The sequence below is a fragment of the Telmatherina bonti genome (genome assembly GCF_933228915.1).
Source record: "Telmatherina bonti genome assembly, chromosome: 9".
Lineage (NCBI taxonomy): Eukaryota > Metazoa > Chordata > Actinopteri > Atheriniformes > Telmatherinidae > Telmatherina > Telmatherina bonti.
Genome location: NC_136627.1, coordinates 17,944,962 through 17,970,587, shown reverse-complemented (window position 1 = coordinate 17,970,587; position 25,626 = coordinate 17,944,962). Strand labels below are relative to the sequence as shown.

Genomic DNA, 25,626 nt, shown 5'->3' with positions numbered 1-25,626 from the left:
CAGTGATCACCGCAGTGTGACCAGACTGATCCCGCCTTGGTTTACTGTCAGATGTTAATCACTTTAAATAAACATTGTGGATAAGACATTTTACAAGTTAAAATTACTGTAACATGTTGTAGACTCTTAATTAGAGATCAGCTGGAACTGTTAGTTAAATTATTCAAAATAACGCCAGTCTGTTCAGTCCAGAAATATTTATCATCATTTATCATTATATATATACATATATTATATATATATATATATATATATATATATATATATATATATGTATGTATGTATATATAATTTCTTATTATTTGAAAAAAAAACTAATTTTCCAGACATTATCAGACCTTGAGTTTATAATGTTAATGTGTAACCGGAGGTTGGTTGGTACTCCATAGCGAGGATACTGATATCATACTTCCGCCTAGTGAATTTGGACCCATTCATAAAAGTGCAAGCAATCAGCTGTGTTCATGCTGTGAAATCCACTGATGCATGCGTTGTGTGGCATGTGAGCTCTGACTCCAGCTGTTGTAGAAAAGCCTTTCATGGATTCTACATAGCCCTGTTGGTACAAGGGGTGGCTAACTAGAGTATAAGTGAATCCTATACCTTAGATTTGTTAATAACATAAAAGATGGCAGCCATATTGACACTGCTGTTTTGCTCTTTTGTTTTTTCTGTATTGGTTTGTTTCTTATTCTAGTATTATTTAATGCCTCATCCTAATGCTTTTGTTTTAACTAGTATAAATTTTATTAGGAATGTCTGGAGGTTGGTTCCTGCTGCCTGGGCCTGGAAGCATGGTAGTCAGGGCTTTACACACGGTGAGCCACAGGTAAACCCTGCATGGTTCCTTTGTAATGATTTTTATATTTCCTTCATTTATTTATTTATTTTTTTTGGTTGGCACTTTATATTCTAGTTTCATGTCTTTTGCTTTGTTGTGTTCTACTTTGTGGGCCACAGCTGTAGTAGGGGCCTGAAACCAGAAAATTAAACTCCAGTGTCCACAACTGTAACCCTCCTCCCATAGTATGACTTTATTGTAGTACAAAAGGTATCCACCAGCGGCTGAGGAGAAGTATCAAATTGTGTTTAATAAAGGTTTTCAGTCAAGTTTTTACCATAAAGTGATGCAAAAGGTTTTCTATCTAATATGATACATGATGCATATGGCATTAAAGGGTTAACAGGAGACGATGCATCTCCTAAAATAAAGAAGTCAGCTCATGTTAACACACATATTGTTAATTCACCAGTAATCAGTTGTTGCCTGATCTGAAGACTAAACAAGTTAGATAACTGCACAAGATGCCCCTCCCAGTCATTCTGTATCTCATCAATAACAAATCTCCTTAGAAATTTGCATCAACTCATCATAACCTTAAATGACATTGCAAAGTTAAACTTTCAAAAATCTTTCATCCAAAATATATCACCAGAAGTTTCGGATATATATCTATATCTATTGTAGGTTTTGTGAGATAAGAAAAAAAAAAGTATTTCTATAAAGTCACCTCAAACTACCCTTGTACTGTATGGCCTTGATGAGAGTTTGTAAATTTTCTTTAAGAAACAACAGAGGGTGAAGTCACAACTAAATAATAAATTCAATCATCACAGGAAGGTTAAGTAAACTTCAGATTAACATAAAATGGTTAGATCGCGTATTGTGTTTGTATCAATCAGTATTTTTCATTCCTTTGTCAAGCAATGTCATCAATGTGCTCTGGACCACAGAGGAAAAGAAGCATCACAGATCTCAGTGTTTTACACTATTTGGTCTCGTACAGCACATTTAGTGCTTTATGATCTGTGTTGCAATTCATTAGGTGCCATTGAGACCAAAGCAAGTTTATGAACTGCTACTTCATTATCATCCACAATGTCTCAACAGTTAGTTAGTACCCTTCTTATAAGTTCCCACAATGATGTCAGTGCAGTTGTTGTGTTCACAATGCCTTGACAGTCACTATTCACATCGTCTTTGTAGCCGCAAAAACTTTTCCACTTTGAATTTCTTAAAAGTATATGTGAGTGTGAGTGTGTGAAAATGTGAGGATGTGTGTCCATTGAGACAGCGTGTGAGTGACAGAGAGGTCCATCCCTAGTTCTTGTCTTTGTAAGCACTGCAGGCAGGGCCATCTACACTGACAGTAGATGGGAGGCGACAGGGGCTGGAGGATTAGAGGGCTTTTAGCCAAGACTGAGAGTAGCTCTTTCTCTCTATGACAGAAAGAGGTGACAAGCCGTCAGTGCACTGGGGACAGGCGGACAGCCAGCCTGAGACATCTGCATTCATTCAGGACAGCAGCTTATCCGTGCACAAGAAACACGCCCACTTGAAACGCCCTCCATCTATACTCTCACACTCTGGTTTACACATGCACACAAGAGCATACGTTGACATACATGCAATACACAACATACTGATTCCAGGAAGTGCCTATTCCTAATGTTTGTACTGATAGGCCAAGTAGCAAATGCAGTTGATTACAATTGATTGTCTGAAAACTGTGCACCCTCAAATGTTCTGTAAAAGCGATTCATCTTTTTTTTTTTTTTTCCTCAGTTGACCATTATAAGCTTAAAGAGTTTCAGCTGCCGATAATTGAAAAGGTGGGTGTCCTCCTGGTCAGGCATCTGCCACTCCTCCTCTTTCCATCCTCTCATAGGAGGTCGAGAAGACAGCCAGAGCAAGGAAAGGCCCTGCCCAGCCATCTAATCCTCTATACCCATTCACCATCACTGCTAATCTCCTTCACCACCTCCCCACCACTGCTGCCACCATCACTATCGCCTCAACCTCCACCTCCGCTTCTCACTCAAGAGGTGCACAAAGACCCTAAGCACCCCTGTCCCGTCCCACTTACCATCCCATCCCTTCTTATATCCCTAACCTGCTCCGCCCATCGCTCCTACAGCAGGAGGCACCCAGCTCTCTAAACCCAGGATCCATAATCCCATGGGGCTGCAAGTTTGGGTGAGCCCAAAGGCTCATTGAGTGCCGGATAACTCTCTCCTGGACTCAGGCTCTCTGTCTTATTGTTGCTGTTGCTGAGAAGAGGATAGACACAAATGCAGTTTGAATTTCAATGTGCCTAACGACTCAGAGAGAGAGACAGCCGAATATGGACTGGTGGGCATCCAGGCGTTAAGAGTATTTTCGGGGAGGCTGTGGAGAAATACATGCAAATACATTTACAAGTGTGGGCCACTTATCTTTGGTCACATACATAAAACATGGAATGCAATATTCTTGGATTTTCTTTTTGTTGTTGTTGTTTTCCCTGTTTAATGTAAATAAAGAAATCCTCTTAAACCACTATTATTCAAATGTTTATGAAATTATAGAACTGCATGCCATGACCTAATTTGACAACAGGTTTGCTCTGAGAGAGGCAAATGAAACCATTTAGAAAATTTAATATATACAATGCACTATACAGTAGGTCTACATAATGCTGGGTTTATTATCTGTTTAAAATTTCAATAAAATTATACAATTGTTAATGTTAGTATATACTGTTTGTTATTGACCCAGTAACTGCATGCCATGCCATGCCATCTATATGTATCCATTGAACAAGTTTGTGCAACATCTGAAAGCCTTTGTCATCCCATTATGCCATAACATGTTTAGACAGTTCAACAAGTGACTGCAGAGGAAATTTCATAGTTGGTTCTAATGCCTTCTTAAACATGACATAACCTCTAATGTTTTTAAAAAATATTTCCTGTTTTTTTTTAAACTTGTCTAATTAGTCAGCAGTTTAATGGAAAGTTTGACAGCTCATTGAAGCATTCACAGACTTTTGAACCCCGCTGCAGGGTCTCTGTTATTGGTCAATAATATTTGTTTTTCATCTTCTACTTAGCAAATTTTCTGTTCTCCTTTTCTATGCTTCACTTACTTTGTCCCAAAACTTATAACTTACTGACATGATGGCATTTATGAACACAACTTCAACACAAACACGCTCCATATTTATCTGAGCTCAAAAACTTGTAAAGATACATATATGTACAGCTACTCAGATGCAGTGTACACATTCCTCTGGCTCACTCAGCATTTCAGTTCTTCATACAAGAGTGTAGGTGAGCTTGACAGACCACTCACAGCTGCCTCTCCACTTTTTATTTACAGAAGCTATCTTTCCCATAAGTCACCATTCCTGCATTCATAAAGCATCATGAATGCCATAACTCACTCTTCCCCTTTATGAATAAAGCTCCCAAATTTATGGTGATGGCGCAGAGGAGTTGTGGCCTCTCTGGTGACAAACTTCCTCCAGTCTGTCACCACCAGCTTTGGCCGCTCAGGGTCCTACATCAAAGACTCCAGATGGGTGCGCCCCTTTATCACTCCCCGGTCGGTGACATCACCTTGCTGCGACGCACAGAATTGATGATGAAAGCAAACATATCTGTCTTAACTCACATTTACCAAATCAATTTTACTTTTACAGACCCTCCATGGGGTTATTGGCATATTGACACTATGCAGGCGGGAAAGGAGAAGTGTGTGTGTGTGTGGGGGGGGGGGGGGGGGGGGGGGGGTTGTAGTAGATGGCCGAGGGATGGTGATGGGGTGGGGGGGGGGGGGGGTCAGTAGGTCTTAATGGTGTTTAGCATATTTAATGCAGAGGGATGTCATCACTGAATATCCATTCTGAATAATGTGGCATTTCATCATAAATTCTTTACAACTTATTTACTTAATGGAAAGAGTTATAGCTCGCTGTCAGGGTGGTAATTAAACATTGTATACAGTGCTGCCTCGCCAGGATCCCATCTTTTCCCTTGACTCCCCGCCATCCACCTGCCCTATACACACACACCCACACATACACATCCAAGCTCCTCTGCTTTTTGAATGCATATTATTATTCAAGATTCCCATAAATTAATGCTGAATAAAAATCAATGAAACCTTTTTTTCTTTATTTTCTTTCCTGGAAAAAAGACGCAAAAGAAAACAAACAAAAAAAAAGAAACCTTTTTCAACCCACTATAATTCTCTTTTATGAGGAAAGGAATAGAATTGGTTAATGATAATAATAATAATAATAATAATAATAATAGCTTATAATAAATGAAGGCATTTCCCCTCACTTTTGCTCACTACAGTTGCAAAGTGTCTAACTACACATATGATAAAGAGGAAAAAAGGCAGTGAATAAGAGGAGAAACATATTCCAGATCACAAAAAGAAAGACATTTTTTCATTCAAGCCAAAACCACTCAGTGAAATGATGGAAAAATGCTATGAAATGCAAATCCAACGAGCACCACTTAATTAGTAGCTGAGTTTTGACGTAACACAAACATATTCTCGGTCAGCTACTGAAATGAACTGAAAAGTTGAGTTTTAGCCTCTAGCACAGGAGGATCGCTGTATTAAATTGTCTAATCTAAACCTGTGACTTTTCCCTTTATTAGCTGCCTGGTCAGCTATTCTTAATGGGCCTGGCACTGTCCCACAAAGGAACAAAGCCCTGAATGTGAAGGGCTAAACCCTCACGTTCAAATTAGAGAGGATCTATTCTAGGAGACGAAATGAGGCTGATTCTCTGCCAGCCCCTTTATTCTGCTCAATAAAACCAAGCTAGCTTGACACTGACAGAGACCACATCTAACCTTTGGCCTTGTCCTGTGACCCTGCCTTCGATTTCTTTGTGTCTGCTGACCAATATGTGATTTGCCAATGGCCGCACTGGGTCCCTAACCAGAACGAAGGGGGATTTATGGCTTTTCATTTTAATTGAGATGAGAGCACAACCTCGACTTACTTTTTTTAAGTTGTGCTGAGCTAACATTACATCACTGGGCAACAAACAGCAACAGCCTTGTGGTCACTGGGCTGAAGGTGAATGATGACATAAGAGGAAATGTAAATGCTACAGTGTATTTTGGCCAAGGAATCCCTTGTCCCCATGTCAGAAATGTACTGCCAATGTTGCAGGCTGACCTAAAGCTGCAATTTCCATGTTTATGGTTGCATGTAAGCTCAGGATGCTCGGTTACAAGTATAATTTTTTTTCCAGACTTGTCATTAATTTTATCTAAAAAATACTGTAAATACTATGTGGTGGTCTTTGGTAGAATCTCCCCCCCCCCCCGTCAGCTCCAGACATTTAACAGCACACTTTAAGGAAACATTATTTTGCAAAGCAATGAATTTACGTTATATTATGAATATGCATATAAATCTGTCTTTATGTTTCAATTGAGGCACCACAGTTGCAGAACAAACTCTTTTTTTCCCACATTTCTAATTTATTTTGTGAAATAAAACGATGTGAGGGAAACTCCCAAATATTGTTAATAGATTATATTTAAAAAAAAAAAAAAAAGCCAAACAAAGCTCTTACCTCCCAGCCTTGACTGGGATCTTGGAGAAAAGGCCTGTGCTCTCCTTCATATGGTCCAAAGCGCTCCCCGATGTTCACCTTTCTGCAGCTCCAGATGCCAAGACCTCCACCTGGAACTCCTGACTCTCTCAGTTCAAAATCCAGGGGAATGGTCAAATCTTCTTGGGATAAAAAGATGCTTGGGCGCTGCAGTGACAAGGGGTACTGGGGGGAAGCTTCATCATCAGAGAATGGAGGGGAGGCTGGGTCCTCTGCCAGGGTCATTGACGGTGTAGGATCCCCATCAGAGCCACATACATCATCTAAGATGTCAGCTGGATAAAGCGCAAAGTCATCATTGCTGTCACCTGTGAAAGAAAAACAGTCTGTATTTGAAGGTAAAGCTCAGAGACATATTAAACAATTACTGGATTATTATGCATAATTCCCCCAAAAAATATTTTCAGTGTTGCTCTACAATGTTGGACTAACTCCAAAAGGTTTTGTTTCTTTAGAGCATAGAAGTTAAGAAAGGTCCTGAAGGAAGCTAACTTCTGTTTTTTGTTTTTTTTTTTCTTTTTTTTCCAGCAGCTTTTAGATGTGTTCTGAAAATAAAATGGACTGGAGAGGTCAATAACAAGCTTTCGGTCGCTAGAGCATAAACAGAGTATGTTTGCCATTTAACTAGGTCTGTTCCAAGGTGGGAAAACAGGGTCCAGTCAGCATTGTACAACACTGACTGTTTTATATTTCCTTTTCCTGTTCTCTTTCTTTGCTGTACAGTGAAAGCAGGGGGAATCAAACTGGGGTTAATTGTGAATAGAGTGAAACAGGACATCGAGATATGACCCTTGAACCTACACTTGGCTTCTCTGGAGTATTACACGTGGCTGGTGGAGCTCAGTGGAGGAGGAGTAATTGAATTAACCATAATGCTGTCAGTGTTGTGAAGCAAGGATGCACTGCTGTTAGGCTTCATCAAAGAACTTTGTGTCTTTTTGTGGGTAAATTGAATGAAGCATTAAATTTAGTAAAAACTGACTTGCTTGCACATAAGTCCAGAAAGATAGAGGAGTGAACCGGAGCGGATGGTAGAAAAGAAAGCAGACATTTGCTTTTTGATAAGTTAACAAAACTATGTGATGAAAAAGCATGCTAGCATGACTGACTGCCAGCCAGGTGTCACAAAGTGAGACAGACGGACACTAAATGCCTAAAATGATCCACAGGAAGCTGCTGCTTAGTGGTAGGTTGTGCCTAACACATGCTGACGGGTCACGGGGAGAGGGGCTCTGCTAATGAGGCTGAACAACCTATCTCTGCTCTGAGGAACATTCCTGTAGGGCTTCCTGTGTGACACTGTACCTCAGCGCTGTTGACCATGTAACCTTTAGTCCAAACAGAAACACACACAGGCACACACAAACCTTTTGCTCCATGGCTGTGAATTAACAGTGCTTCTGATTGACTGAACAGGTCATCGTGGCTTGCCACAGGCAGTCATGAACTAACCTTAGAGATTACCTTTGGACTTTGACACAATCATTGACCTTTTTTGCCTTTTTTTGTCAGCTGATACAACTAGATAAGGCTGCTACATTGTATCCTTTACATGTGTAACTCCAAGGGTGGTGCCGATACAGTGGACTACAAAGCTGTCAAATACTGCACAAGGTGTACATGAGCTTTTTGTTCTGAATCGTAATTCCTGTCAAAATGCGCTAGCTGTAGGGAGGTGGGGGTGTTGTGAGGCGGTAGGGGAGTGGGGGTTGTATGGATGAACACTCTGTGCTGAGTCAGCTGTCAAATACAGACAGATATGTGTTTTTTGTACCGCTGTATGTATGTATTTGGAGAAACATAATGTATCTATAGCTTGAGCCTTTCTCATAGTTAATCCCTGCAGCAATACCCGATCAGTGTTTTAACAACTATTGTGTTTGACACACACACACTGTGTGGGCCTGGTGTGTTTGAGGTGAGAGTCTTTTAAAAACTCTGTTGAGCTGGGCCTGGTATGAAACCCAATGTAGACCTGGGAATCTGCGTAATGATTTTCAGTGCAGAGCCTGTGTAACATGGTTACAGGTCTAGATGTGAAATTTGCCATATGGTAGAGAGGCAAGAGCTTTTAAAGGTAACCGTATCCCTGTTTTGCTGTTTCTCTTCTGACATTTCCCCTTTCATTCAGGTCTCCAAGTTTATACTTCATTTAGGCCAGATATGTTTTCGGTCTACTGGATTTAACATGAGAGTTTCAACTTATAAACATATATGTTTCTTAAAAGTAAACGTTATCCAAAAACAAATATGCAATAATCAAAGTTTAAAAATTTCATGTGCAGATGATTGATAAGTCAGCCTACACAACATACAGAGATGATCAGATCACTATATTTATGTGAATGTAAGTGTACTTTTTGTGTCTCTGCCTTTGCAAAGCAAAAAATAACTATTTGTTTATTCAGTGATGGACATTGCTTTATCAGTACAAGTTTACAGCCATGATGAAAGAAGGAATTCCGAGTGCAGAAGGGGAACTCCAACAGTGAGAAAAATCCCAATGTCTACTACATTAATGGCATAGATGGCACCCCACGATAGCAGAAGAAAGCAAGAAAAAACATAAAACCCTTTGATGTTGATCTACACACGAGACAACACAAAAGATTTAGTACATGAGTGTAAGGAAAACAATATTATCTCTGTATCAAAATCAGCCATTAACACAGGAAAATACATGGTGACACTCACATAAGCACAGACAAGCACACGCTTGCATATATATCATGTATTCAAATGCTTGCGCTTGACATCAAATTCATTAATTTTTATTAAGAGGAAAAACATTTGTTCCCAGGCCTGCTATCTGCATGGGTGGAATGATTTTCACCCCTGCCACAAGGTGTTGGGCGGACTCATACATCACATGATTACCCCGAGCAGCGAACAGGGCCGCCATCATCAGGGAGTGAATTAAAGATGATAGAAAGAGCTATTAATCACTATGACAAAGCCCCTAATAGAGGTATGACCCAGCCATTGCTGACGGGACGCCAAGGGGACGCACCCATGGGACAAATGGATACATATGTTTACAGAGAGAATAACCTACCTGTGGACACAGTCAACCCGCACTCTTTCAGTGCTTTACTTCTGTAAACTTAATCTTTTGCTCTTTCATCATTTATAGCTTTCCAATGTTTGTGCATCTTTTCTTGTGTTCATTGATTTTTTTCAGTTGGCTAAACTGCTGCTTGTTTCAAGATATGTTAACTTTCATTCTTTGCATGAATGAGGCATTAAAAAGACAAATATAAACCTTGTGGTGAATTGATTATGTGCGCTGGCAATATCAATGTAGAAATACTCCAGAGTATAGGATTTCTTTCTAAGATGGACTTTTTTAGGAGAAAGAAAGAGGAAAGAAGTTTTTACACCAGGGACTTTAAACTCTAGGAGTTTTATATGAGAGTCTTTTCACTGCATCTCTAATAGAGTTGGATGTGCTACAAAGTGGAAAAGGTATGCATTTTTCTTTTACCATATAGAAAGGTCTAAGTGTTGACTGATGAGGTTTTAGATCCTAAAAAAGGGAAAGGAACTCCTCATATTAGGAGTATTGACCCTGATTCTTATCTAAAGGCATCATTTGTTGTCTGTGATAATAATCAAATGTTATTGGGGGGGCTCACTCTTATACCACAGGTCAAACACTTGATCCTCTCCATTAGTCATCATCCAAATTTTGACTACATGATGACTACAATGCTTAGCATTTTATTTATTTATACATTTGAAAAAAAAAAAAGTCACAAAAAGTAGTTGCTTTGTCTGTTCTGCCCTGAAAGCAGCAAAAATTGACTGAATATGCAAAAGCCTAGAAATGCGTGAGCACAAGATGATTGCTGTTATTGTGTCCTTGTTCTTATGACTGAAACATGCTGAGAGACTGGGACTCAATTCAAAACAGAATAGAAATTATTATCTTTCATTTGGTTTATTTTAAATGTTCTCACAGCCACCGCCTATCAGGAATTTACTGCTGTTGATTTGGTAAGTGCTGTTAATTACAGTGCATCAGTGTGCGTCTGCATTCCCTCAGCAGGGTGTATGGGAGCCCTAAGGCCTCGGGAGAGGGAATAAGCTTCCTAATTAACTCTGTCTTTGTGCTTAATGGAGGCCTTAACACTGCTTTTGGTCATGTTTTGATCCACAGGTCCATTGGGGAGAATGTGGAAGTGACTGATACAAACCACAAACATTCAAACCTGCAGGTAACTCTGAACAAACACTTCCAAACAATTGTTTTTTTTTGTTGGTTTTTTTTTGTTTTTTTTTAATTTTTCAACATGAGTTTGATTTTAGAGTTAAATGTCTTAAAAATATGTTTACTAGTAGATAAATTGAAGCAATTACTGTCTAGATAATTTTAATGCATCTACAAATATAGATAAATAAACCTGTACAAAAATTGACACTTTGTAAGTTTATGTGAGTAAGAGGAGCCAAGCAATCGCATCAGGATAAGCACAACTGTTCAATGGCCACTTCTCATGCACATATCCTCACAAGAAGGCATCCATATTGCATTTAAGCACACACAAGGACATACATGCAGGCTACCATAACAAGAGCAGAGCTCTAAACAGTCTTTATTAATGAGAGCATTGTCTGTTTTTCACCATCATGTTAGTCAACTACTCCGCCTTCCAAATGGAAAACACTCCATTAAGAGTCCTGTGCAGCGTTACAAATTAACACCGTGCAATAAACCTAAACTTCGAGCTGGTCCCTCTGTGCACACTTACACACACACACACACACACACACACACACACACACACTAAGACACCTAATTAATTAGCATTAGTTGTGATTAATAATGAGCGTCCTTTAATGGTAAATCTGCAGCTCCGATGGCAGGCTGACACAACAAAGGAGTCTGTGTACGCAGCGGGATTTATCTGGGGAGCTGCTCGGGGATTTTAACATGTTTCTCCCAGGCCTGACAAATGGCCTATTAATTATCTAATGTTGTCTGACAACAACCGCTTGATAAAGATGTATGTTTAGACAGAGTGAGGAGGGGACGATACAGCAGAGGCAAAAGAGAAGTAATAGAGAAAGAAGAGGAAGATTGTTTATTTGGATTAAAGAAGAAAAAGAGAGGCGAGACTCGCATGCGGTTGGAGACTCCTGATTTATGTACACATAACAACCAAAAACTGCAGCTTCATTCTTTTCTTGATACATTTGTATTAAAAGATAAATCATTGTAGTGAGATAATCAATATGAAGGATTAACGAAACCAGATTTATGCTTGATGAAATGCTAATGCATGAAGTCTTGATGCAAAGAGATGGATATGCAACACACACACACACACATACAGTTTCATTCCTTAAACCACAATCAATATCATCAACGAGGAAGTCTCCACATAACCAAACCACTTTATACCATTACGTCTCTGAAAACACGGAGCATATGGGCATCTCTCCTCCCTACTCCTCCCCCCAATTCAATCTCCATCCTGAGTCTAATTTGCAGAGTTTATCTTCTGCCTGTATGTTGACAGGTGTTCTTAAGGGGGATGCCCGTTGCCAAATGATTTTTATGATTGTTTTAGCACCGCATTTGGCCTAATGAGAAAGGATCCCAGTTGAACGCTAACTCAGGCCTGACAGATGAAAAGCAAACAGAATAACAACCCAACACCCACATTGTTTCCACAAACCATACATCAGCTAAGGGAAAGCCCTCTGATCACACAACAGACCCCAGGATCGAGAAAAGAAGAGGGAAGAAAAGGATAAAATGTAAAGAAGGAAGATAGTGGAGGAATGAAAAAGAGAGAAGGAGTAAGAGGGGTTGCATGTTTTTTTTCCACAGTTTGTGAAGACAAAGTTTATTTTAATCATGCTGACTTGTTCTTAGTTTATGGTTGACAAAAGGGTGATGTGACAAGAACAAGTTGACAGATGTCATTAATTCTTCATCTTCTCTGTCTTAGCCCCTGATTCAATTCCATCGCTACGCTCCTCAACATGTGTCACAAATCCTAAGCTTTTGATTTGTTTGCTCTGGTCACCTGTGCCATAGTTTTCATCCATCTTCTTGTTCCACCATTTACATGTCTCTATCTTTTCAGAGGGCAATGTCAGCAGCTTCACACTAAAGAAAAAAGAAATTGCTGCCAAATGCCCTTAAGATGTGACAAAGAAATTCAGAAAATATATTTGACCATAATGTTTTTTAAAAAAGAGACACTTTTTCTAAAATATGTATTCTTAGCAAAAATATACATCTCAATGCAAACATGCATTCAGCATTCACAATCCATCTCTTTTCCTCGCTCTCATGTCATGGCTAACTGCCATTGGGCCCTAATATAATTACGGCTCACCGTTGTGCACATTTGAGAAATTGATTCCTTTGATGAAATGTGAGGGAGGCAGGTCTGGGCTGAGCAGAGAGAGATGTATATCCAAAGTGGTTGCTGCCAGCCGTTCCAGCCCTGCGGAAGGCCCCCTGGGTACCAAACCGCTAGCTCTACCCGGCCCAGCCTGGCTCAGTCGTTAAAAGAAATGATAGCATGTGTGCTTTGTTTGATTTTGATGTCTTCATAATGCATTATACAATTAGACTGATTTGACAATTTTCATTATACCTGATAAAATATTTATGTAGGCCTGCGGATGGTTGCTCTTATCAAAGCAGGCGGATCTGCAGTGCAGATGGGAACTAACATCAACAGTGAGAAGCCATCATAAAATTAATTCCTCACCCACCCCTCCCTAGGGCAGGTGGCTGTTCATCTCTCAAGCTCGGGTTTTCTACCAGAGTCCTGGCAGCTTGAGGGTCCTACACAGTATCTTAGCTGTTCCTAGGACTGCGCTTTTTTGGATGGAGATGTCTGATGTTTCACCAGGTATCTGTTGGAGCCACTTCTCCAGTGTGGGGGACACAGTCCCCAGTGCTCTGATCACTCTGGGTACTACTGTTGCTTTCACCCTCCAGGCCTTCTCCAATTCTTCCTTGAGGCCTTGGTACTTCTCCAGTTTCTCATGCCCCTTTTTCCTGATATTTCCATCATTGGGGATGGATACATCGATCACCACGGCTTTCCTCTGCTGCTTATCCATGATCACTATGTCCGGTTGGTTGGCCACCACCATTTTATCCATCAGGATCTGAAAGTCCCAGAGGATCTTAGCCCTCTCATTCTCCACCACCTTGGGCGGAGTTTCCCACTGGGACTGAGGTTGTCTCCTGTCCATATTTCTGACTGCAGTGGTTTTAGTGCTTCAATTCATTCTTGAAAAGCCAGCATTAAATATTTATTGCACTATTATCATGCTTAACTACTTTGTTGTCAGCCCCTAATGTGCAACATATTTACATTACCTGCTTACAGAATATTATACCAAAGTTATGAACAACATTTTGTGCAATTGTTACTTAATCTTTTTGTTGCACAAGGTCAACATCTGAGTCCTTGCTACTACAACCCAATGAAGGGAAAGTTATAGCATTTATGAACTACATGGGGATCAGCACCTTGACTGCAGTGTGTTACATAAAATTTAAATAAGTTTGTTGGCATGTTAAAAGATTTGCTGGCATACTGATAAATAGTTCAAAGCAATCAATTTTTAATTTTCTTTGAACTTCCTGCAGGTTGACAACAGTGTCTTTTTGGTTTGTACTTGAGAGAGTTGGTGAGTCTTTTGCATCTGTATAATTGGTGGGCTTAGAGGTTGGAGCTTGTGAAACTTTGGTCAGTTTCATACATTTCTTTGCTGTATCATGGCATCTTTGCATATGGGGGAACATGAACAGAGACAGTGATTACAACTGTGGATTCAGATCTTAATAACCTAATTGTTTTGGGGGGTGAAAATATATTTTATTTGGTGATCATAACACAAGTTATTTAGGGTTGCAACACAAATTATGAAATATGACCATTGAGAAACAATTGAAAATAAAAAAAAGCCTTGAGATTTTTAAAACAATGCACCAAGTCCAGTATGGTTAAATAAATAAAAGCAATGCAGTGTATAATGAGGGATCCAGTCTTTAAGACCAGTATAACCCCATATTGATCATGTTTTTATAGTAATAATTCAAGATTTGACCTGCACACACACATAGTTTTTCAACTTTCTCTGCAAGGAAGTGTAATTTCATGTTACAATCATATAATAAAAAGCAGGCCAACATGCCAAAATACTTCATTGGATTTCATTGCAAAAAGTGTGTGTGTGTGTGTGTGTGTGTGTGTGTGTGTGTATTTCCCAACTGAAATATACATGAAAATAGGCATCGACAAATCCTATAAAACTCCCAATACCCCTGGTTGACGGAAAGTTGATATGGAACGGAGGGAATTGATGGTGGACAGAAGAAAATAGGATTGGATTGCCATGCACTCAGGTCTGTCTATAGCAACCATGTTAGCAATGATGTCACAATACCTTAGAGAATATTTGCATATAAAATTAAATACTGTCCGTTTACTTTTTTTGATTCAATAATTTAATTTGTTTAAGATCTGTTGGGAATGAGAAGCAGCCTTTACATTGTTGTTTTAAACATGCTCATAGTTTAGATTTAAATTAAAATTCATTCTATTGTCAATATAAATGAATCCAATGAAATTAAGTTTACGTATAGTCAGCACCTTTCCAACATATCATTCAAATATAAGAAAGGAGTAGCGTAAGCTCATATATTATTCCCTACTCCTAAAACAGTGATACACAATCTATTTTCCTTGAGGACCCCCTCCACGCACCTACTAAATTCCACAGGCCTCCTGACCCACCTCGTGTTGAATCCTTGCTAGATTTATGCGTTCAAAAGTGAGATTCTCATCATACATAATGTTTTCTGTCTGAGCTCTATCCTTCAATTAAACCAAAGTGAAATTAACAACACATAGCCTTAAATTTTGTTTTTTTCCCCAAAATATGGACCATGTGGAGACATTAATCATGATGGCTCTGAATGTCCAAAGCCTCAGGGGCCCCTTGTGTTCTTTGGAACCCCCTTTGGGTCGTCCTAAAGATCACCCTAGGGGCACCCTCTTAGGGTAGTCTCTAAAGCCACTGCGCTAAAAGACATAGTGCTGGAGGTGCTTGTGTACCTTAAAGACACATTATGTAACTTTTTGAAGTAAAAACTCCCTGTCCAGGACTTGTTCGATGACACCGTGATAGCTGTCATGTGCATTTCTAGAGCTGCTGCTACCCAGCACCTACAGAACATACAGTTCTGTAATGTGTCCATAGTTTTTTTTTCCTGAAAATGCAGTGTGATGGTGCATATTTGAGGTCTGCTGGTGCACTGGCTTCCCATCGGATGGGGTTGACAATTTTCCTGTATCAATGCTGCTGATCAGTGATATGGATAAATGGCCCATGAGTCCCATATGAAAGGGCTAATAAACATTGATAACAAAGATTTCATCAAGTGTGAAGGTCTGAATTGAGAGTCTATTCAATGTGAGTGCCTCATTTGTTGTTCAATATCCTTGTCTACTTCCTGCTATTCCCCATATTAGTGGCAAATTGACAACTAGAAAATAAAATGGTCTCTTAAGTAAAGTGGATAAAAAAAATCTAATAGTCAGCGATCTGGTTTCATTCAAAATCTTCTGATAAAGAAAAAACCTACATCGAGAGAATTTAATTATTTAAGAACTAAACTTTCAGTTTATCATAGCTAAATCTGTGAAATTATTATTAAAATATAAAAAAAACCATATATGTATTCCTTTATTTTCTGCCATTTTTATTGTTATTGCATAACCATAACTGTCCTGCAGACAAAACGACAAAGGACTGCTTCTGATTAATGACTGTCATAATGGGCTCAGGAAATGTACAAATATCAGTCCATTATTTTTCATGAGTAATCATGTACATATACAACCCTTTGTGAGAGCATCTTGTGACTTGTTTTGCAAATAATTGGATTCATCAGGAAACAATGTCTACCTCACACTCCCTGCATAACCCTTGTCCAACAAACCTTTCAACTGCTGGAATCTCTTTTTCTGTCTTCTGCAACTTTCTGTAGGAGTGATGGAATGCCAATAAATATATTAATTTAGGCAATAAATCCACCTGTGCTCATAGGTGAGTCTCCTTCACCTTTTTACTTCCCCTTTCTCTTTTGCTCTCTCCTTCTACAGCTCTCCCTCTTTCTCGTTTTTCTCACCTGCCTCCCTTCTTTCTCCCCCACTCCCTTCTCACCCTTCTGCAAACCTCTCAGTGTGCACAGCTACCCCACATCCATCACAGCTCAGAAATTTAAGGAGCCAAATTGGCCTCATCTGTCTCAATGTTGGATGCAGATGGAGTTTCTTCTGCTGAGGGAGGTGTAGTTAGTCACCCCTGCTGCCCCCACCCTTTCAATATACTGTCTTAAAGCCAAGTTAGTCGGCACCAACACTAAGAGGCCGGCTGTTGGAATAAAGAGGGCACAGCTGTGAAGTGACCACTGCACTGACCACGCACTTTCTCTCAATCTCATCTTTTCTTTTCTACTTTCAACGTAGCTTTTATTCTTTTTCCCACTTGCACTTACTTCCACTGCCAGCCCACACACAAACATAAACACACAAACAGCAGTGGCCATTGCAGAGCCTCCAGTACAGTGTCAAGCAGCCCAGTCCGACCTGGCTCGTTAATAAGGAGCCTAAATGAAGCAGCATGCATAAAACATGAAGCGCCGCGTGCTGCCGTAATGAACTGCTGCTCCATAATTGCATCTCAGAGCCGTAAAATGAAGACAAAATATTTGAAGAGGGATTCTGTCACCTCTCTGCAGACGCAACACTAATCACAGGCGTTCTGCGAGGCCCCGGGGGTCTCTCCCTGACAGAGAGCAGGGGCTAAATGCCCAGGGCGGTGACATTGGCAACACCCTCCAACTGATGGGACATAATTGAATGATTGCTGATTAGAAAATAGGGGAAGAGGTAATAGTATAATAGTGTCCAGTGTGTTATCAGAAATAATCCCACTGGGAAGGACAATGTGTGCCCAGGAATAGTTTTCAAAAAGAAAAAACATAAGAAGAGGAAAGAAAAAAAAATCTATATGGTGTGCCTGGAAGGAAAATATAATTTATTTAAGAGTCTGAAATCTTTATTAAAAGAAAATAAATGAAGTAGAACCTGGAATAGAATAGCATTGTTTTTACCTGTTATGGAAACCAGGTGGGTGAATATATTAGTGTTTCTCTCAGACAATCTGTTAGTCAAAGAAAAATAAGCAGCACCAAAAGGTTGTTACAAATTAACTTATTAAGAGAGTAAATAAAAGATTAAATAAAATGTGCAAAACAAACCTTTTAAAGAGAATTGAATAAACACACACACAAATTCACAGTGACAAGCTCAGAGACAAGCAGGGCTCTGGATGAAAGATTGGCATCCCACCCAGGGGTGTCACCCAGACAGTTACAGAGTTGCCGTAGTGACAGGGTGGCTGTGGTGACATAATGAAGGTGCTGTGTTTGTCACAGGGGGTCAGCGGTGATCACTACAACCGGCCAGGGGGAGGTTAGAGACACATATAATGAATCCCACCAATGACAAATGGCTCTCAACTAAGGGTTGAGGCATCTGACAAACTTAAGCTCATCACATGAACACCCACACACACACAGACACACACACTCAGAGGAAAGGAAAACAGGTGCAACACCAATACAAATATAAACACTGAAAAGCTGAAAAGGCTACATGAGAACCATGTGGTACCTGTGAACATGACCATTTAAACTTCTCCATTTTATAATTGCGTTGTTACTACTGAAAAACCTGGAGACTGTTGAAAAGCTCAAGCTCACATTGCTTTGAAACGCTTAATTAAATTATTTTTTTCTGTCTCCCTTTGAGACTTTAGGGGCCGCTTAAAAGTGTTCAAAATGTTTTCTTGATTTTTGCTACTGCAGCACTACAGTGGCAGGTCAAAGGTTATCAATACTGGCATTGCGCACAATGGGCTACATATAAAAGCCTCTGAAAGCATTTGGAGGCATGAGAATAAACAGACACAGGATGATAAAAAAAAAAAAAAAGCCTGCTGCTGATTCAATCAAGCAGGCCTGATGTCTATTTAAAAAGCTGAATTCAACCAGATGGAGGTATATGTTGGGAAAAGAAAGAAAACTATTCGTCTATTTTTTTAATGTGACAGGCTGACCACCTACTATAAACCCAACATCTTTCATTTTATGTGTTTGGATATGAATAGACTTTGTCTGAGGGGTTGGTTTTCCCTTTTCAGGGCCAACCTGCCTAAAGCACTACCAAAGCGGCAGGCCAATACCACCTTAACTTTGTTACAGAACTTGTTACATACAATAATGTCCTCTGCCACAGACACTTTCCAAACCAAGGGGCGACATGTGCAATAGACCCGGGCATGGAAAAGTCCTGAAGAGGATGTTTGTTTAATGATTGTTGGAAGGTTAACATTCAGCCCTGCACCCTGAGCAACAAAATCCCCCTTGGAGCACTGAAACTGTTTATGTTATTTGTTATGGAAGTCAATTTCCCTCTATTTAAGAGGTAATTTAACTGGACAATACAGTAGTCTTGTATGGGGATTGTTGTCTTCCTGTGTAATACACTATACAGTTCCACTCAGGAGTCAGGATAAGGAGAGTACGGGGCATTGTGAAGACTCATAGGCAATCAGCATGACTGCAAAAATCATGCCTTTTTTTTTTTTTTATTATTATTTCAACATTTAAACATTAAGAATTGATCAGCCACTTCCATTTGTGGGATTTTGGAATTACTTTTATTAAAGTAATATATGTCAACTTGATTTACTAACCCACTGAATAGAAAAATGATCATACTGTTTTTAGCTATTCACATTCTAATTTACAAAAATAAAGAACAAAAGCAATAACATTCCTGTGCCAGTCAGGGAAGGAGAGTGTGTGCTACTACATGTGCATGCGTGTGTGCTTGAGAAGCGTAGGAGGTGGATGTAAATGCAGAGTGACAGCTGCCAAATGACAGTGAGATTAAGGTGGGAATGCAGAAGGACACAGAGAAAAGGAGAAGAACATGACAGTAACAGCCACTCAGATTAGACCGAGATCCTGGGCACATGCTCACAATCCCAAGCATATCACCCACAATCCATCTCTGTGCTGTGGGAGGGAGTGGTGGTGGATGGGAAATGTGGGCTGGTAACAAGTGCTCAGTGTGTCATTCAGAGAGAAGGATCACAGAAATCCCCTGTTTCTTCTTCCTAATTCAAACAAACAGGCACTATAAGCAGAGCCACATGGCTTTCCTTAATGACTGACATTTTGTTTAAGAACCATTCATAATGCCCTGGTTCAAATTTAAATACTTGGTGTTTATTTCGCAATGAGCTGCCAATATTCACCAATGCAAAATTCCAAAGTGCTCCAGTGACTTGAGGCTGTTGACTTCATGCATCATTTCATTCTTTGGTTTTCCTGTTTTATACATATTTGGAGTGGCATGACTGTAGAATTAATGACAGATTGCCTGAACATCTACATGTTAAGCATGAGGCAAAACATGAGGCATTGTATGCAGTGTAATTCCTACAAGTTTAAATCCTTGGTATTTTTTACTTTAATACTAACCAAAAGCATTTGTTAGAGTTGTTGAATTGCATTTATCATGTTTGATGGGTCCACTCACTGAACAAATTTAATCAGTCAAAGCCTTCTATCTTTTAAAGTCTTAAAAATTCTTGGTTTCCAACATTGTATTGTAATTCTTTTTAATGACACAGATTTCATTAGAAAATGGACGCGTATATATATATAAAAAAAAGAAACCTTTCTATCAGATACATTATGACTTGGCACATAAAGCAATTACAACTCACAACACAACAAAGATTTAACAGCTTTTAAACTACTCATCAACAGTACTGCAAAAAGGACAAGAATTAAAAACATCCCCCAAAGTCATTAAAGTGCGGCTGCAAATGAATAATCACCTTATTTGAACCTCTTGTATCCAGTCATGCAACCAAAAATCAATCAGATCTACTTTTTTTAAAAAAAACATTGATGGACTGAGTGAAAGAATGCAAACTCTGCACTAACACTACAACCATGTACAAAGATGGGGATCAATTGTAATTAAAACTGAACAAATGTTCGCCTTTATACTCTCAAAGAGTGCATTGGTCATTAAATACATTTTCATCAGTTATCAGTTAAAGGTTTTTAATGACATCCATGACTTCTGCCTCCTTTGGGATAGCACTCACATTCCGTAGCAAATTTATTTGTGCTTGCTTTGCAATCAGAAGGAAGCCAAATTAAGTATCAAACAATTTAATGTTATGTGTCACTCTCCAAAACAATCTATATTATAAGCAGTTAATTAAACCTTCAAATTCAAATGTACTAATCAGTTTACGGCAGAGTGGGTGCCTGTTTTTTCCACATGAAACACTATGGCTGGGCAGACTGGTCCATTGCCTGCTCATTAACATGAAGGTGCGATTTGCATTTCCTGATGGCCTGTTTCAGTTTTTAATATCCCTCTTTCTGCTCTTACATCAATCATAGACGAGGTAGGCCACCATGGGCCACGATTAACCCTCCAAATCTGCCACAAAACAAATATTACAAGAGTTCACTAATTTGGAGATCAAAAAGCCACTTGTCCATTATATAATTGAAATGAAGGTAGAGTGTTGCACTTCTGAAGAGCTCTATAATTACCAGCTGTTAATTGCACACTTGTGGTGTCTCAGTTTTAATTAAAAAAGCAGCTCGTAGCTGGACGATAAGCAACGGTGGAGAGGCAGCGGTTTAATCAACAAAGCGAGAGGAATTTGTTTCTGCTGTGGCCAGCAGTGGGATGGAGAAATCTTCAAATAACCCAGGGAGATTAAAACATGTCCATTAGGACCAGTCAGGTTTTATTTGGGGTGGAAGGAGCGAGGTGCACTTGAAGTCATCCTGCTGCACAGTCCTCAGAGAAGCACGGCTGGGGGTATGGGTCTAATCAGTCTGTTGCTGGCCCTGAGCACTCAAGTGGAGGAATTGGACCCTGTTGGTGGTAAGAGAAGTTTGAGTAGGAAAGAAAGGAGTGAAGGAAGGGTATGAGGAAGGTAGCGGCAAAGGAAAAGCCCTCAATCACTCTCATTTTATGCTTCTTGCACTTTCTCTTCCTGCTCAGTTCCATTTGACGTGTTTAGTAGCTAACTAGTTTGACAATGAGCCAAATAGTCTTTAAACTATAAGTCTTGCTTTGTGCACCATCTATTTGCTTTACACATTTGTCACTAAAAGACAACCTGGCAATCTATACAAACAGGAGCTATCTCTCCAGGATGTGTCTGTGCCCTTAGACAATACATGAACAACTTCAGGTCTCTTGGACATCAATTCCGCCTATTTTGTGACCTCTTGAACTATATCAGCGAACTATAAACCCCCCCAAAAAAACAACTTCTGTACTTGACAAGTCCCGGTTTGTGGCTATAACTCACACAGTGTTTATATAAAAGAGACAGATACCTTGGTCAGCATCTGTCTGGGCTGATTCCAGACTTACAAAGACTTTTGAAAGTCCAGCCACATATATAATAGTACATGACTACATGAGTGTGATAACCTCATCTACCCTTTCTCCGACCTCCTTGCTCTCTCACTGATAAAACTGTCTGCCAGGAAGTGTCCTTCACTGTGCTTCCTCCCTCTCACACTCAATCAACACCTGTCTCCAAGGTGATCAGAATTGTGATGCCAAGGCAGTGCCAGGCTTTTGTACACCTCAAAGAGACAAACTAACTTCTCCTGAAATCTGAAAGAATGCCGTCCACATTCCATCTACTCTGAGATTAAACATGTAAAAATGCACATCTAAGAAGTAATAACAAAATCACTAGGGGCTTCCCAGACCCCCTGAGTGTTGCAACACTTTTAGATAAAGGGCTGTGAGTTTATCTAAGGAAACAGTCGCTGGGGCGAGGATGGTCTGGCCTCACTGACAGATTAGTCCAGCCCAGGCCCACTTCCTGCCTGCTGAGGACACTAATTAGAAGGAAGGACTGACACTACAATAAGAGCTGACGGTTGAGTGCACTTAGTACAGCTTCACACAATCCACTGCTGTATTAGTACAGCAACTGCACCAAGCCATAAATTTCATCGCATTAGCCAGCGCTTATCTGATGCGACAAAGTCAACCTGGATGTTGTTTGGACAGAAAAGTACAAGGGCAGTTCTGGGGTGTTGATTTATCAGTGGAAGTATGCAAAGTGTTTTATTTGAAATTTTATCAACACCACCCCTCACTCCCTGCTTCTCTCTTTCTTTCCTCTGGTCCACATCCTTAACACACTCTCGATCTCTGTGGAATAACACACACATATCAGAGTAGACAAAAGTCATTGTGAACGGGGCAAGTTCCCAGTGTAAATGACATCCTGTTTACAGACACAGTTGAACAGTGTCACTAGGGTCATGGTCACCAACACCTTGGCGATCTGTCTTAAGGCCAACATCTTCTCTTGATATACAAATGACCTTTAACCTTTAACAAATGTGGCTACGGGAAAGGAAAACGTTGAACACCCCAAAAAATGATGTAGCACACCTTTGGTTGTAAGTAAAACTAAGAGTAAACATAATGAAAAAAAATAAGTATGAAAATAAGAAAACATTCACATAATATACCCACATAAACATCACTATTCTTGTACTCCAAAATCACTAAATGGAAGAAAAATATGCTATTACCCAGAGGGCACATTTACAATTTAGCGATACAAACATGCATGTAGCAGACTGAGCTGTTTTACAATGCCACCATGAGCTGAGCTATTGTTTTATTTTGAGAGGTGCTGGCTGTTATTGGATTGTTTTACACTAGCTGGGAGAATTTTGTTCCAGAGGCACTCCGTGTGGTGTGAAGTGTGTTTGCCTGAGTCAGACTCAAAAAAGGGAAAGAAAAGGAGAGGTTGATGGAGAGAGAAAGGAGTATGTACATGTGTGGCACCCTTAAGCTTTAAGAGTGTGTGTTGTGGTTGCTGCGCCTCTGTTGGTGTTTATTCATTGGGAAGCTAATCTGTACCCTGCTGAGGTCTGGCTGGGGTCCTCAGATTCAGGTGGTTTTTCTGCACACTATGTACGACTACGCTAATGACGTCTGACCTGCTAATGTTTGAAAACAAAAACGAACAAAATTACTTGTCAATGCATCATCACTTCATACAGTTAAAGAACAATACTCCATTAGTGTCTGTTTGCTATTTAATACAGTAAGAAAGCCAATAAATGTCACATTGCCTATGCACTTCCATATTCTTCTACATGCATTGATCCATCTATGTGTCTCGCATGAGGAGAGTATGCTGACTTTGAAAGTGGAAGCGGGCATTTACTGGCCCTCTCTGTGGTTGTGCCAGCGGGCGGAGTGGCGCGTCAGCATGGGTCGAGCGCCACAATGTGCCTGTCAGTCTGTGGAACATCCCAAAGGAAAAGGGCAAGAGGCAGCCCCCGCCAACCTTGCCCATCCATCATTGTGACACCACAAGCTGCAGTCATGGGAAACCCACCACTGGCCAGTCGCTCTGGACTAGAGCTAGGAAGGAGGGAAAGGAGGGGAGACAAAACTTGCCATCCATTAAAAACACATTGTTTTGTTTATTATAACTAGTTAATGAGGTTGAAGTGAAGTCCCGCTTTGTTTTTCAACCACTTCCAGAGGGGATTTGGAGGCAGAAGGCCCCATTGCTGGGTCTGGGCAAAGCAACTCATAAGGGCCTGGGTGTTTTATAATGGACGGTCTATAGATTTTATGAGAGAGGAGTTGGCCATGTTAGGAGCGAGATCCTTGGTTCTTGTAAAATGAATTGTTTTTAGGGCTTTTCTCCATATGCTGAGCTCAGACTCAGAGTTTATTTTACAGTTTGCCATCCCTCCTTCTTTTTTCTCGAATACACTCAGCTGCGTTGTCAAACATGGCTTAGCTCATGGATCCAAACAAGGTTTTGTTTTAGAGTCTAGAGCCAAAATGATCAGCCGTTTTAACAACTCCTTTTCACGGTTTAACAATGGTGTCAAGCAACTGCAGGTATGTTTAAGAGGAAAGCAAAATATTGCAACTTTATGATCCACATAAGACATGTTTTTCTGATGACAACTTCTCTGAAAGCCAAGTTTTGAAAAGTCATGAGTATAAGCAGCATCAGCACTTTGGGGAGCCAGAGGCCTCCTCTCCACGTCTGGTGGAGACATGCAAAAGGGTCTACTCTCTGTCCGGCCTCAGCAGGGGCTTGGGTTGCCTGCTGACATGTCTACTTTAATTGTCAGTATTAAATCACTTGCACCTTAGCTCAAGATGCTATCAGCCAGGCATTCAGATCCTTTACAGTAGCAAAACACCCTTTAGTGACATATTCACCATAAGTCTCATGCATACAGGCGGCAAGGCATGTGCATGCATTCACACTTTTAAGAAAATTAAACAAACTTGTGGATACAAAAGCAGAATGGCGTCCGGTGATAGACTGATTGTCAGCAGAGTGGATGGACAGGCAATGTTACTCCACCCTACCCTTATTGCGGGCCACCCATCAGTCACTGAGCACACCTCACCACCAGCTACTCTGCCAACTGTTTGCTTTAGGAAGGCAGCTCAAAGCCAATTAAAATACACTTGGAGCTGTGTCCGACTTGTGTTTGGAGAAATAATATATGTCCAGGAGTCTAGTCGACATTGCGTGTGCAAGCAGGCGAGAGGGGTGCGCCCTGGGTTGTTGTCTCAAGATGTAAATTGCCATTATTAGCACTGAGAAGATGCTTCTCTTTGAGTTGAAGCTAAAGCGAAAAAACAGACATGCATTTTATGTGAGTTGTTATGACTTCTAAGAGGAATAATATTATCGTTGATTTCATCATCAGCAGACGTTTACATTGTTTTAAAAATGCCTGCCTGCGCATTGGGAATATAAAGATATCACTTAAGCTGTCAAAACAAGATCACAGACTTGACGTACACATTATTGATTCTAACCCTTTATAAAAATAAGTCTTAGAGTGTGACTGAAAACATTTATCATTTAAAATTAGTAGCCTTATATTTAAATATAAAACATATGTTCTTAGCTTTTTATGTGAAAATCCATATGGGGGTGGACAATATCAAGGTAGTGAGGGGGTCACACCCACACACCCAAACAGATGCAGAGGGAACAGGGTGCTGATATGAGTGGTGGTGAGTGGTGAGCAGAGACG

General features: G+C 40.1%; 1 protein-coding gene across 1 annotated transcript in view; it reads right to left on the bottom strand.

Annotated features, from left to right (window-relative positions):
• Positions 1-25,626, bottom strand: part of mecom (MDS1 and EVI1 complex locus) — a 132,989-nt gene that overhangs the window by 84,461 nt on the left and 22,902 nt on the right. Inside the window, exon 2 of the mRNA XM_079246451.1 lies at positions 6,369-6,715. Within this exon, the coding sequence (XP_079102577.1) occupies positions 6,369-6,715 (347 nt within the window). The remainder of the gene's footprint in view (positions 1-6,368; positions 6,716-25,626) is intronic.